General features: G+C 42.2%; 1 protein-coding gene across 2 annotated transcripts in view; it reads right to left on the reverse strand.

The window, feature by feature from the left end:
• The window catches only part of LOC137881052 (A-type potassium channel modulatory protein KCNIP2), an 86,122-nt gene extending 75,116 nt beyond the window's left edge, over positions 1–11,006 (reverse strand). For both annotated transcript variants that reach the window (XM_068722797.1, XM_068722761.1), the window contains exon 1: positions 10,715–11,006. In XM_068722797.1, coding sequence (XP_068578898.1) covers positions 10,715–10,787 — 73 coding nt within the window. In that variant the 5' untranslated portion in view covers positions 10,788–11,006. The remainder of the gene's footprint in view (positions 1–10,714) is intronic.
• Positions 11,007–15,994: the final 4,988 nt, after the last annotated feature.

Below are 15,994 nucleotides of genomic sequence, written 5' to 3' on the forward strand. Positions count from 1 at the left end.
TGTGTCCTTGAGCAAGACACTTAACCCCAAAATCACTCCCGTAGCTGCGTCTACGGTGTGTAGATAGATACTGGATTGTAAGTCGCTTTGGATAAAAGCGTCTGCTAAATGACTGTACTGTACTATATGATAGCAAATTGGTCAGGGGATTCAACTCTAATGCTAGACATTGATATGGGGTTTGATTTTTAGACATGTCTGTATTAATATTCTATCAAACTGAGGAATGTAAAAACAGACAGAAAGAAACTTGCTCTTAACATGCCCCAAAATTGTGCTATTTTTAAAATATTTTTATTGTTGACCTCCTAACGTTGCAATAGCTAATCTCACCTACAATCCTATGCTACTAAGCAAGCACTTTTGTCAATTTTAAATTGTTGTGTGTGCTGCCGTTGGAGTCTCGACTTACAAGCTATTAGCTAACGTTAAGTCACCAAGTCAAACCTTTCTGGATAACTAGAAGGAACAGCTTCTGGTTAAGTAACTGGTTAAGTAACATGATTGATTATTTTTGGTGAAATGAAAAGTACAAATACAAAACTGAAAGACAAGTTAGGCTCTTTCAGCAGCACAAAATACAGCTATTTTAAGTGTCCCAACAGGTAATGAGCTGCTGGTGAATGTGAGCAGGTGCTTAATTATGTGTTACAAGCTATTATATGTATATTGTATCAGAGTAGAATTAGACTTCCTCCACCTCTCTCCTTCTTCACTCTTCGCCGCCATTCTCTCTCTCTCTCTCTCTCTCTCTCTCTCTCTCTCTCTCTCTCTCTCTCTCTCTCTCTCTCTCTCTCTCTCTCTCTCTCTCTCTCCCCTGTAGAAGACATTAAGTTCTGGTCCACCTTTGATGGCAATGTCAGTGGCTGTTGCTCTGCTCCAGGTCAGTAACGATCCCTTTGCTGTCATGACTGTCACTCCACCAATCAATCAAACCTGCCTGTGTGCGAGTCTTATTCTGTGCGTGTTTTTGTACTTGCTGATTAGAATGACTCCATTAACTCTTATGAAATTCTTGCGCCAGGCCGTGGTGCCTGGGGAGAAGCACTTATGGAACGTCAGGTTGCTGTGTGAGTAATCGGTTTACCAGTGCCAGAGGGAGAGAGCGGGGGGGAATAGAATTTTCAAGCCCCACAGCCAACAAGCAAACATCCAGAGCGAGCAGTGTGCAATGGAGTTGATTAAAGCAAATGGATTTTCAAGTACACAAATATGTTGTTGGATTTCTAAAGTCCGTGTATTTACAAGTGTGCAGTTTGGCGCGGCTGCCTAGGGGAAGTACAGGCTGGTTCAACAGCCGAGTCAAGACACAATGGCAAAGCGCAGTGAAGCTGAACGCAAAATCCCCAGCTCAGCATTTCAACGTTTGACAATACCCTCTCTCACACAATTGTAATACCTTGAACCATATTGCAGCCTCCAAATGCTATCGGTCCTGGTTCCTTCTACCTTGTCCCACGTTGCATAATTAGCTGGTTACGGATTTGGCTGACTTCAGCATCTCTCCTGGGAGAGATAAAGACCGAGTTGTCTGGAAGTGTCCCCTCTGACAACCTGGCCCCAGGCTGACAGAGGAGCAATGATGAACGCAGCCATTTTGGGGGACAGAGCAAGGGCAGCTAGGCCTGTCAGCGAGCTAATGATGCTGGACAATAATACAATATGTTGTCTGATGACACAAGCATAGATTTTAAGGTTCTTAATATTGATTAAAAATTCAAATTGGATTCTCTCTGTCTAGCATGTCGTTTACTAGCATCATTTGTTTAACTTCTCCACACATTTTACAGCAGGAAATGATCATGGCAAACTGTGTTTGACAGATGTCGATTTTTGTTTTGATAAAGGAGCCCACGAGAAGTAATATTTTTGTTGGATTTCAGGGGTTGACTTGTAAAGTAAACTTAAAAGCTGATCCAAGTTTCTTTACCATTAAATCTCATTCTTTCCTTCAAATCACAACAGAAAAATATAACATGTTACCTTCAATTAGTTCAGTATACAGTCCAGGTAAAACTCCCCTGACCATTTAGACTCATATGGCATAAAAACAGGTGTACTACTGAACAAAAACTGCCATTCTCCATTTAACATAGCTTGATAGGGCTATCAGTTAGTCACTGGTCCATTGAGTGATGTTCAGTTTATTCTGACTGGTAGTCTAATAGACAGATATTGACTAGGCGTTGCCCACTGTGCTTTCTTCCCCGACTGTTTTACAGCTGTGCACGCACATATGTGTGTTAGTGTGAATGTGCACGCCTGTTTGTTATTGACTAGACCTTGTCCAAAGTTTTCTCAGAGCTAACTGATTGTAAGACCAGCTGCAGTGTTCTCCTGCGCTGACATCCCTCGGGCCAAAACCCTGTATGTGTGTGTGTGTGTGTGTGTGTGTGTGTGTGTGTGTGTGTGTGTGTGTGTGTGTGTGTGTGTGTGTGTGTGTGTGTGTGTGTTGTGTGAGTGCATGAGAGATTTTGGTTTTGACAAGAGCAACCCCCAGGCTTTCTCTAATCACCACCACCTCCTTATCACTCTCTGCTGTGCTGTCAATCACAGTGAAGTTGTTACTGAAGAACCTTCAGTGAAAAGAGTAAACGTCCTCAGCAGGCCTGTTCACAACAAAATTTAAGTCACTCCTTAGCCATGCTTCCATTCAATTGTCAAGCAAACTTTTGAAATGTCGCAAAAGAATAAATGTGAATCAGGCGCGTTGCCATCAACTGGTTTGGAGCGTATAAACTAGGCAACACTGTAGTTTCATCAGATGTTGGCGCTATAGGTCATGCATTGCTGTAATTGTTGCCTTGGCCATCTAACCCATCTACAAGAGAAAAATGGAGAGAGGTCATCAGGAATGTATTTTAATTGGGCAAATTTAACTATTGGCCATGTTTCATGCTGTCTGGAAAGCAAGACAAACAGTCGCACGTTATGGGAATATCTGAGAAGACAGTGACAGTAGAACCAGCTGATCAGTCATGTGAGCTAAATGTTCACTATACGTCAGAATTTTTTGGGCAAAGGCGTTTCCATGTGCCATTTAGGGCCTCAACTTTTTTTCCCCCAACAATAGGCAAAAACTACTTTGAGATACTTCAAAATGTGCATAAAAATACATAAACAGAAACACGGCTACTGTCCTCTTGTTTGTGCCTTCTCTACTTTTCTCACACACGCGATGAAGGGGAAGGCAACACATTTTTAAAAATCATACATACACGGCATCTTTTGTTCAAAGTAAATTTTTCACACATGCACCACTTAAATGAGTAAAAGAGCAATGAGAAGATTGCAGCACACACTTCTGCAGGCATCATTTCGATGGCAGTCACGTGTGCCCTTCAGACATCCTCTACACAAATGTTTACAGCTTACCCCACACAACACACGCACACCCACAGTGATCCCCCATCTCCAATCTGAGATGTGCAACCTGATAACCTCTGATGACAAAGGACTCTTTCTTACATACAGCCACACACAGATCCAAAGTGCACAAAGAAAGGGGAACAGGTTTGCGACCTACATAGTTTTACACAGTAACATTGTTGGCTATCTGCTGGTCTCTCCTCTTCCCCATACTGATGAGCTACTATCAGTCTAATGGAGAATGGCTGAGTTAATGGACAGAAAATCATCCTGTAATGCGGATCAGATGTTGTGAGTGACAGTACAGCAAAGCGAGAGAGAGACACACAATGAATGACACAGGGCTCCGTCACACTCAGAGACACTGAGTCAGTCGATCAATCAGTCGCTTTTTGATGAATATTTCTGACAAGGAAAAAGCATCAGAATGATGATGACGGGAAAACTTCTTCTACGTTTGTTAAACATTGAATCAAATATTTCTTCCAATTTACGTTCCCCGCTGCCCCATTATTCCTTCATCCTCAGATGTACATTGACTTTTCCTCGGCAAATTCTGCTCCTCCCTCCCGCCTTCCCATCTCCCTTTGCTTCGTTCTTCATTCTCTCCCCTCCTCTCCTCTTCTCTTCTCCCTGCAGACATTTATAAATGAATGTGTTTACAGAGAAGGATAGAAGGAGAGGAGAAGGGGGGGTGAGCAGGGCTTATTTTAATTAACGATCTCCCCACTCCTCCGTAGATTTGGTCAAAGATTAAAACCGGTTAGGATTGACACTGGCTTCCAGGCCCATTAGGCCACTGGTCCCACTGTGGCCTGAAAGAGACGGAGAAGAGGGAGGCACAAGAGGGGTTGCGGGGGGAGGAGCTAAAAAGTGAAGTCAATAATAGGGGGGCAGACAAAAGTAGGAGAGCGGAGGAGGAGAGGCGGGATGAACAAGGGCACAGAAAATGAGACACTGAAGACACTCTGTTAGGCAGAAATATATATGATATTATTATGCAATCTGATCTGTGAGAGTGAAGACAGAGTGAGGGGGAGGAGTGTGATAGAGTGAGAGGAAAAAGAGAGTGCAGCTTAAGTGGGGACTGTCAGTCAAAATATTTAGAAATGTAGGAGACATTAGGGAGAGGAGAGGGAAGAATAAATGGCCAATTACATACTGTGAACTCTTTTATTTCTACATGCAAACATCCACTTTACCTTAAGAGGCACACATTTAAATGTCAGAGAGACAGCACCTACAGTATATCATTACAGGTCAGACTGTACTAATGCATTGAGCTTTTATAATAGGTCAAACACCTTCTACATACAGTCTTCCAACTAACTCATATTCCAACATTCCTTTGCCCTTCTCCTTCCTTCTCATCTTTCTTTATTATTTCCTTCTTTCCTTCCCACAATGATGTAGCCAATGTGACAGATAAGCCTAAGTGAACCACTCCAAGCATTGCTCCATGTAGGAATCCAGTCATTTCACATCGGCAATTCTGGCACTTCCAGGAGCAACCCGGGCCCGGGAACCCAGAGAGGATCCCTGACGAGGCAGTGTATGTTACACATGTCACGGCACATTGGATGACACATTAAATCAAGTCTTTTAATTAGTGCCAGTGGCCATTACGATTCTAGCTGCAGCAAATACTGTCATGCCGGGAAGGTGACTCCAGGCTGAACTCCCTCTGTCAGGCTCGATTATGAAAGCAATCTCAGCCCTGGAATCGTTTTGGTCTAGCAATTGTAAATCATTATTTCCACAATGGGGGCTCTGCATCAATCAGGAGGTTGGGGTCTGTGTGTGTGTGTCCTGTTGCTTCCAGACCAGCTACTGTAATGCCATTCCCTTAAACACCTCTACCCTCTCTCTCGGCTTTCTTTTTTTTGGTCGACTTATAGTCTGGCATGGCTCTTAATGCCAGAGCTTTTAAAATTGCTCATTAAGAGCTGTGTGTGCGTTTGTGTGAAAGAAATGAACTGTCCAGATTCATCAAAGGCTAAACATCTCTCCGAGAGCCGAGAGCTGAGCTGCTGCGTGAGACAAGTCAACTGTAGAGGACGTTCTACATATTTGTTACGTTAGGTTAAGTAAGACTTCACCTCAAGTAATGAGTGAATGGCCTTGTTCCCATTACCTTTAGTATTATGCACATTTTGAAGTAGAAGAGGAAACATGGACAGTATTAGCCAACTTCTGACCAATATTCCCAACCTAGTTTATTCGCTCCACTTCAACCAGTTCCTGGAAATGTGCCCAATTCACATTTCTGTTTGCAAAATGTCTAAAGCTTGATAAATTTTACTTGACAATTGAATGGAAACCTACAACAAATGTTTGTCTCAGACTGTATATAAGAAGCGGACTTAGTCATTGTGACGTCAACCATTGGTTTGTGCAATGTCGTTTTGAAGCCTTGAGTTTGGCGATTTCGCCGTCACCATGTTGTTGTTTTTTTTGCAACTAATGAAGAGAAGTTACTATATTTGGAATGCGGAGGAGTGACGTAAATGCGTCGTATACGGCTCTGTAAGCAGCAGCGACCTGTCAATCACAGTAAGCCCGCCCTGAAGCATACTCGGCTTTATGGTCTATTTAACTCTAAAAAGGGACCATAATTTACTAAATGAGCATCATGCTGTATTGTAGAAGACTTGAAACTAGCAATTGAGACCATTAACTCATGTTTACAATGTTTACTGAGGTAATAAATCAAGAGACAAGTAGGGTCATTTTCTCAAAGACTTCCATTAGTGCTGGGTGGTATACCGGTTTTAATTTCCCGTGTGATATTAATTTTTCATATACCGCCATAGCCGAAACAACTGCTGTCACTCTTCAACAGGTAGCAAAATATATTGTTCGCTGCGACGGATGCCATGGTCGGAGCTAGTTGTCTTAACTGTATTGAGAGGGACCCTTAATCATGGTTATAACTTTATAACACAACAATTAATAACCCACAACTAACGCTCTTTAACAGGAAAACACCACAACACAACAGTTTGTGACACAAACGATTTGTAACCCTAATAATTGTACATTTATAAAATTACACCACCGAACGGCATGCTGGGTACAGCTCGCTAGCTACCCCGGTAGTACAAGTCTGCTAACAGCTGGGAGAGGCTCCGACGCTACATTAAGAACAGAAAAGAGCGATGCAGGAGGAACAAAGAGACTTTTGCTTTTTTGGGTATTTTGGTTAGACACATATCCAACGCTGAGTACCGTGTAATATGTGTGGTATTTGTTATAAATGGACGTTGGTACATAGAGGGTGAAAAGAAGCTGTACATGGAGGAGCTTAGGACCCAGGGGAATGTAGGTGAAGGAAACAGGAAGTGACACCACACAAACAGCTGTTCACCGCTCACTGGCCGGTTGGCCGGACGGTTCTTGTGTTAAAAATGTCCACTTAATAATTAAACATGCGATAAAATAATTTTCGGCATTAATTAGTTAATGCATTAACGCGGAAAAAAAATACTGTGATATACCGTGAAACCGGTATAATCTTACAAAATACCGTGATACACATTTTTGGTCATACCGCCCAGCACTAACTTCCATACAATTAAACTTCTTTTTGCAAACAGAGGAGTCGCCCCCTGCTGGTCAGTATAGACAATGCAAGTTTTAAGACACTTCCCCATGGCTTCACTCGGCAGAACCAGAGGTCACGACTGGTTTGTCTATGATATAAAGTGTGTGTGTGTGTGTGTGTGTGTGTGTGTGTGTGTGTGTGTGTGTGTGTGTGTGTGTGTGTGTAAGTTGTGTGTAAGTCGTGCATTCAATTGTGTTGACTGTTGAGAGTTGGGCAATCAGCTCACTTTGCCAAAATGGATATACAGCTAATCTAAGAGATGGACTTCATTGCCTGACTTATCCTCCACACACAGAACATCACAAACACACACACACACACACACACACAAACAAGAAGGTGTTTGTACACAATATTGTCTTGTATCTGAGTGTGTCTTTACTACTTTACTTATCATTTGACTTCTAAACAGAGAAATTTCTCACAAGAGCGGTGGTGATTATCCCTCTGCACTCCAGCCATTCGTACATGTATGGTTAAACTATTGATCATTGTAGGACTGCAACTAACAATTATTTTAATAATCGATTAATCTGTTGATTACAGACCGCTCTGCTCCGCGCTCAACTTTTTTTTTTATACTCAAACATCTCCGCGACTTATTGAGTGGCGTAATAATCGCGCGACACAACGAATCGATTATGAAATTTGTTGCAAACAAACAATATATCTCAAAAGTTTTAATGATATTTTTAAAAAACACTAACATGAGATGATGCACATGATTAGTACCTCACAGGGTTGTATTCTGGACTTGGAGCGAAGAGACGGAAGCGTGACAAGGTTGAGATAATAGATGCATATGCATATGTAGAGAGAAGCCATTGTGTGTGTGTGTGTGTGTGTGTGTGTGTGTGTGTGTGTGTGTGTGTGTGTGTGTGTGTGTAGGTGATATGATTTCTCTTGAGCGTGGCTTGTGAGGTGGAAGAGGAGATTACTGCACCACGCTTCTATAATTACCTCTCATCTCTCTCAGCCGGTGCTCTTCAACACAACGGGGAACGCCAGGCTACCACACACTCCGACACATGCACACACACAGTGGGGCGCACTTACAGTACAATGTAGCAGGCTGAGAGGGAGTTATTTCGAGAGGGTTACATTTCACTCAAATGGTGATAGGAGACCACCCACACTACCTTGAAGCAACACAGGTCAGCTTTGCTTTCAGCACACACACACACACACACACACACACACACACACACACACACACACTATCTCGCTGTAAGTAAGAAGAGTGACTCACCTGTAGCTGTCCTTCCCACACAAGAGAACCCATTTAAGAATCCATTCTCTCAAGTGATGCACTCACATCACTATAGCCTATACTTTTGCATTTTAGTGGGAATTATGCAGAAAATCACCTGTTCACTCTCTGTCTCTCACACACACACACACACACACACACACACACACACACACACACACACACACACACACACACACACACACACACACACACACACACACACTTTGCGGGCAGCTGTGTCTATAATATGAAAAATCCTATGACCAGAAATATTTCACCACCGATTTAGCTGCATCATATCTCCATTACACTGACTCTACTTGGTAAGAGCCAGCCTTAATAACCATCCAAACCATCGGGGCTATGTATGTTTTCGAGTTGACAGCGTCTTACAAAGATTAATCAACCATGCAATTCAAAGCCTTGAAAAAGTCATTAAAAACTATGCCACGAGTAAATTGCTCCGCCACACTGAATGACTTGGTCCCTCTCCCCCTCCCCTCACTCAACTATTAAAAAAGCAATATGACTTCTTGTGGACAGTCAGACACAGGGGACCACTTCAACAAGCTGGACTGAAGAGAGGGGAGGAGATGAAAGAGGAAAGAGTGAAGACAAAATAATGATTCTTCTGAGGAGTTTAGATTTACATTACAGAAAGTTTCATCTCCTTCACTGTCACATTTACTAATCCTCCATAATGCATCTCATTCGCAGGTGTGTATTGCACACTAATCTGCAAATGATTACACAGCCAAAAAGGTAAAGTTCCACGGCAACAGGAGAAAAAAAGAGAAGTCAAGCTGCTGAAGTGTGGTAGTCTCTTAGAAGCCCTGCAAAGCTCAGTGTTTGTCCAGGCATGACGGCCAGCACTGTGTGGGTTGGCTGACATGACTTACAATTCCCATATTGAGTAGTAAAGCCTGATGGATGTTTTAGAATTCTGCAGAACAAATTTGAATTCTTCTTTTCTTTTTTGTAACTTTCAACAATGGACTGTAGAAAAATGAAGCTGCTGCCTCCAAACTCACCCACACATACATACCCACACGCATGCACAACTATCAAAGATAAACCCAGCACAAGATACACACATAGGTCTGTTGCGCGCACACACACACACACACACACACACACACACACACACACACACACACACACACACACACACACACACACACACACACACACACACGGTTTCACTGTGACACCTTACAATTTTTTCCTAATTTAGGAACCATTCAATTTGGGACAGAGTGCTGTTTAGCTGCTAATGCATGGACTTGTGCAAATGAGATTATAGTGTTCCCGTGGAGCCCGAGGCACACAGCTGTCTGGACAGGCACTGTTTCACTCTGCAGGCCTGAGATGTGTTCAGGCATTAAAGCAAGCATTTTCTTTAAGCAGCTGGCAATTAACATGCAAACGGTGCTCACATAAGCAGGGGAAGCTGTGAGCAATAATGTGACAATGAGAGGCTGTGGTGACAGGGAAACACCTCAAGAGAGTGCTCAGCTCACACGAGGAGCACATACAACGCGCAGGTATATGCAGGAAAGCTCGCTGCCACTCAATGAAGTGCTTCGTTATAACGCGATAAAACTGATGTGTGTCAAGTGTCATACTGACACCGATACCAAGTACACACACACGAGGGGAAATAAAGCACAATATAGGGACACGTTTTTATTGAATCCACAGAGCTGACGCCAACAAACGAAAGTGCGCATTAATTGATCCCGTTTGAAAATCTACATGGCATTAAGTGTCGCTCAGGTGTCTGCTGTGCTTGCACACATCAGCTCTTTTTTAAACTGCAAACCCAGACTTCACTCACAGCAGCAGAGGAATCTGCTCCACAATTCGGGCATCATCAGATCGGTCAGACAGGTGTTACCCGCCCCGCAGCGCTTTACACAACAGCCAAGACAGCGACAATAAGGTGGTCTCCCATAGCTGAGCCGGCACCAGCAAACATCACATTGTTGTCTTAAAAGTCATCCAACATTACGCACCACATTATGCAACCACATTGACATGCAACAATGACAATTACAAGATTCAATGTGTATTTTTTTCCAATTATATATTTTTCTTCAACTCGTCGCCATTATCTCTCCCCTGTGATAAATAATAATACAATGTAGTTATTTACCAAAAGAAGGCTAGTAGAGCATTTATGTTCCACTACTTTTGGTAATACAGCAACTACATGAATAAAAATGGTGTTACCCCGGAAGCTGGTAATTTAAGGAGAAAGAAGACTTAAACTTCGCCTATACATATAAACTTGCTCTACCAATTAACTGTAAATATATGTAACATATTTAGTCGTTTTTTGTTTGGTGATGAGATGAATGACGAACAGGTTGAGACATTTCAAAGCCACACGAAGTTAGGTCTTAAATTATCAACCGGACATATTGAATCTTTCTTTTTGCAGACAATCGTACAACATGCACCGATGTTTCAGATGCCGGTTTACTCACCCGTGAGCTGGTCATAGGATCCGTCCAGCTCTCTGGAGTCCGACAAGCTTTGGTCACGGTTTTTCGCCTTCATTTTCCCCGTGTGCGCCGGAATGTGGAACTGTGGCAAAGAGCTGATATATTGGCGATTTTACGTGTGAAAACAACAGTGGTTTTGTTGTACGCCTTCACGTAAGATGGCTACAAGTACGCTACCGTTGAGAAGTCATAATTGATTTGCCATAGATAAAAATAAAGAGAGAGAGAGCCATGCAAATTGTTTTTCCCCGTGTCTGTTTCTGTGTGCGCTCTCGGCATCCAGGAGGAGTGAACCAAGCGCGCTTCTGGTCGGTACTCTCACACGGGCTGGCACGCGCGCAAGCACACACACACACACAGACAGACAGAGGGGACAAAGAGAAACACATCTATCTATCTATACATTGCTTTGCTTTTCATGGAGACCATAACAAAAGTACACATTACCAAAATATGAATATGTCAATGGTGAGTTCTCCAACATTTCCCCCCTGTGGGAATAAGCAATATGACAACACTTTGCGACACGGTGCACAAATTAATGGGTGAAGAACAAATCAGGAACGACTGGATTATGAACAGCAAAAGCAAAAGTGTGCTAGATTATAAAATTAGTAAATGAAAGTAGCTAGCAGCAGTAGCTCCAAAAGTTGCTCAAATTAAGTCACCAAATTAGCAACACTGACACCGTTAATGAGTCATTTGTGTCAGTCACTGGCTGATTCAGTTAATCAGGGACAACTCATGAAGAAAGTGGTCTTTACTCTGATCCACAGATAATTGTGGACTAATAATTAGCCTCCCTAATGATCTATCAATGATATTGTTTATTCCTGTCCGTTCTCTAGAAACTCATCAATATCTACTATACAGTCCTTCAGAGTTAATAATTATCATGTCATTCCTGATTCGTTCCTCACTCACTTCCCCAGTAATAACTCACATTTTGGGTATCGTATTGTAAAGTGTAACCAGCAATATCTATCTGGCTCCATTCATGCAGAATCTCACTCAGAGTTGGTCATCAGCCAGCCACTCTTCCATTACCATTAAATCCTCTCCTGATGTTCTCCACTGAGTCAAAGCCGTGTCTGATGTGTACAGAGACATCAGCAGGAGCAACAAGGAGCACACTGCTGCTGCCAGGCAGAGGTTCTGACTATATCTGATCTATAAATACTCACTGGCTCTGGGAAGCCTTGCGTCTATCCCTTTCCTCCTCTTCCTTTCAGTGTCTTTTCCTCTCTTTGCCTCACTCCTGCTTGCTTACAGAATTACATTTGGTCACAATCTGTCACGCAATCTGTCTTTGATGCCATATTTTCCTACATTATATTAGGATTTGCATGAATAATACTCTATCCATCCGTTTGTAGTTTGTAGTATGAATAATTGTAATACTTTCTTTTTATAGTAACTGTGTGGTGAAGTTTTTCTTTTATTTAGATGTTCACACTCTTTTGCCTCCCGCTGAATGAAGAGTGTAAACTGTAGAATGCTGGGTGCTAGATTCCCTCCCTGTTCACCACTGCGCTCAGTCATCCATCCTGATCTCTCAGGAATCAATTGACATCGGAATCAGACATGTGTCACGAAAACGTTGGCCATAAGACCTTGTCTTCAGATGTGGCTGCCTTATGTGTCATATCTGTCACTGTAATAACCATTCAAGTGTGCATTTGTCACATGTAACAGTCCCATAATACCCACATGTAAATGCACATGAGATGTTACCTTTGACCGGCCAGTTATGTGAGCATACAGTGAAGTGTGACACTGATGGAGGATGGTGTTGTTGATGAAGGTTTGGCTTCTGTGAGAGATAAGATGCTGTAATCATCTTATTTGATTTAGTTCTACGTGAGGTCTCAGAGTAGTTGTTTTTACCATCAAATATGCCTTGAAAGACTGCTCCTGAAAGTTGGTAGTTTTGACTTTCACAGAGAAAGGAGGTCAGCTGTGAAAGTCATGTTGATTACAATAGACTCCAAGGGCCCAGTATGCTTCAAATTAAGTGCTTGTGGGATCGTCCAACAGCATCAGAAGGCCCCTTCCGACACACTTTTCCAATGCAAGAAGAGGGGAGGCTGCACCTGACAATTTTTGTAACTTTACAAAACCGTCAATCCAATCCCACTTCTTGCAGCGATTATTCAGGTGTTCACAGGTGCAGGATGTGAACCCTTGTTTCAAACTCTCTTTTTTCATCATTTCAAAAACTACTTCTCCAGCTTTGCGAGTGACCAACTGAGGGCAACACTGCTAATGTTGAGAATCCGTGTTTGTACAATTTATTGCGCTAAGAGTATCTTAAACAGTGTCATGACGTGGTTGGACAACACATCAAATTCATTTCAAGTGATTCAAATCAGATATCACTTTTTAAATGAAATTACATTTTATTTATTGTCATATACATTTTTTACACATATACCAAAATTAGCCTCTGCTTTTAACCCATCACTAACTTATTGGGAGCAATGAGAAGCACCCAGGGAGCAATTAGGGGTTTTTAGTGTCTTTCTCAGGACACTGTCTTCCTCAGACACTTCAACACAGGACATGTCCCAGGAAAGGATTGGAACCTTCGACCTTGCAGTTATCAGGTGACCCTCTTAACCCAGTGTTATATTTGTAACATTGTTTAGACTATGCTCTAAACAATTTTGCCCAAAAATGCCTAAATATTCATTTGTAGGTGTGATTAATAAGTGTTATTTGTTACTTGTAACTGACATGCTGACACCTGTGGAATCTACAATACCATTAAATGAAGCTGGTCACAGTGGCTGGTCTTAATGAGAGACAAAACTGCACTCACTCCTCTGATTGAAATGGCCATTGTGTCATTATACAGCATAATTAAGAATTTGCTTCCTGTGTGTTTGGCAGACAGAAAAGAAATGTGGGTTTGACTCACATTCCTCTTAGGTGAAAATTGCTGTGTTTGCAAGCATTAATGACACACTGGGAGCATACACAAATGACTTTGGCCTCGGTACATTAGACCGACTCTGTTTGGTCAGAACTCTGATTATTGCCACTTGCATTTTTAAAAACCACAACAACAAGAAGCCGTATTGTTACCAGGCTTAGCTTTGCTTATTTGATGAATCTTGAGGAGCAGGTGGCCACATCCTGATAACCCAATCTACTAGTCTCATTACCATATAGATGCCTACATGGTTGGTTTATCTGTGGTTGTTTACATTTTGAGTTTGAAGTATGACTGAAAGGCACCAAAACACCCTGGAAAAGAGTTGAGTTAAGGTCATGAGGAGTTGGATGTTCCCCCTGCTAAGCTTCATTTGAGCCCTGCGTGCTGCCAATAAACAGACAGAGGCCCACAATAACCATAAGGCCTGCTTTTCTGTCATCTAATACCAACAAAATATTTCACAGATACGGACGATTGGTTAGTGATTGGATTGCTGTGTGTGGTAAATGAAAGGAGACAAGGAGAGGTGGATTCTAAATGAAGGCGAGGAGGAGTGTGAAAGAATGAAGGATAGGGGACGCTGGGAGATCGATTCATGGTGAGTTAGAGGGGATTTAGCAAGTCAGAGCCAAAATAAAGAGAATCTGCGAGTCATAGTTAAGGAGGCTGTCTGTGACTGCGGGGTCAGGACTTCTAGAAAAACCTAGATGTGGATGTGCACACATCCATTGCTGCGCAGTGACCCAGAGACAACCTTGCTGTATCCCAGAACAGAATAGCAGACGCCTGGCATGATGCCAGCTGGTTAGGGAGGTCTGCTGCTGCTTTGTTAGCAGTCTGTCGTTTGCATCCATATTTTCAACATCAGAAAACATTAAGCGTAAGAGAAGGTTATTTCCATGCTTCTGATTCAAAATCATAGTTGACCTACTACCAACAGTAAAGAGACTATTGTTAATAAGTGGTTACAATTTTGTGAAAGCTTTCTGAACTCCCATAACAGCTTTATATTCTCATTGATTTGACAGTGTTAGCCTGTGATCCTATTCAGCAATGACTCATCACAAATCTTCTCTCTGGAACATGTCTACCCATGCTGGTATTTGCAATTTAGAGTAAGCTTCTTTCATTTCATAACGCAACATAGAAAAACTGACTTGTCAGTGTGCGTGTGAGCTTTGCTGCACATTGGAAGTTAGAAAATTCAAATCAAGCCTGAATTAGCAGTTTAATCCCAGTCTACCCACGAACCTCCAGCACTTTGTAACCGGATTATCCACACCCACTCAAAAGCTCAAACACACACACTCGGACATACAGGTTATGTTGTTAGTGTCTGCAAGTTATTGATAAAAACTCAAGTGTTACAAGTGCAAGTGTTGAAAAGTGGGAGAGGAGAAGAATGGAGAGGAAAGAAGAGGGAGGCACACTAATCAAACTATTGAGATGCACCCTCTGGCTCTCACTGCAACCCCAAGGTTAGTCCCGTCCTTGGCAACTCTCTCATGAACCGAACAGCTTTGTGAATATTAATAGTACAAACTCCGGGATTCCAAAACCAAAACCAAGGTGTGTGTGTGTGTGTGTGTGTGTGTGTGTGTGTGTGTGTGTGTGTGTGTGTGTGTGTGTGTGTGTGTGTGTGTGTGTGTGTTCAAATCATAGCTAAAGTGATGTCAACCAGAATCAAATCAGCATGTCCCATGCTGCCTTGTAACAGCAAAATAATGCAGTATTATTCTATGTAAAGCTTTTCCTCAGACACAATGTTTAATATATGCAGTTTCTGTAGGATCATGTGAGAGAAGGGCAACCACTCTTTGCCGGAACAATTCTTCTCTTCAGCAGAAAGGAGGGAATAAGATGCATTAACTTAGACAAACCTGTCACTGGTGGTATTTATATGGCCCTGAGCTTCCCAAAAGTAGAAAGAAAACCCTCCTTGTTAAGCAGTATTAAAAAGCACTTCAAACGTCTAAATGATACTTGCTTTCATTATTCCCCATAGCCTGCGACCTCCAGCACAGAGCTGTCAGCTTGGCCTCAGTCACAATACTGGCTGGCTGACTGATTGATGATGTCCAGTGAGACGCAGACACGCATGCAAACGTCCAGGCTCTGATGAACTTGACAGTTTGTGCCTCAATAGCTTAGCAAACACAACGCTACACTACAAAACAAAAGCAGTAACAAACATCGGATGGTGTATTTGGTATAAAGTTTCATTTGTTTTTCTAACAAAAAAAAAAAAAGGTTTCTCAACTTATCTATGCATCTATTCTTGTAGTTCATTTTGATGCTGTGGCCCTTCAATAAAGTTTCTTATC

The sequence above is a fragment of the Cebidichthys violaceus genome, unplaced genomic scaffold (genome assembly GCF_023349555.1).
Source record: "Cebidichthys violaceus isolate CVI_PGR_0920_01 unplaced genomic scaffold, fCebVio1.0.p SCAF_10, whole genome shotgun sequence".
Lineage (NCBI taxonomy): Eukaryota > Metazoa > Chordata > Actinopteri > Perciformes > Stichaeidae > Cebidichthys > Cebidichthys violaceus.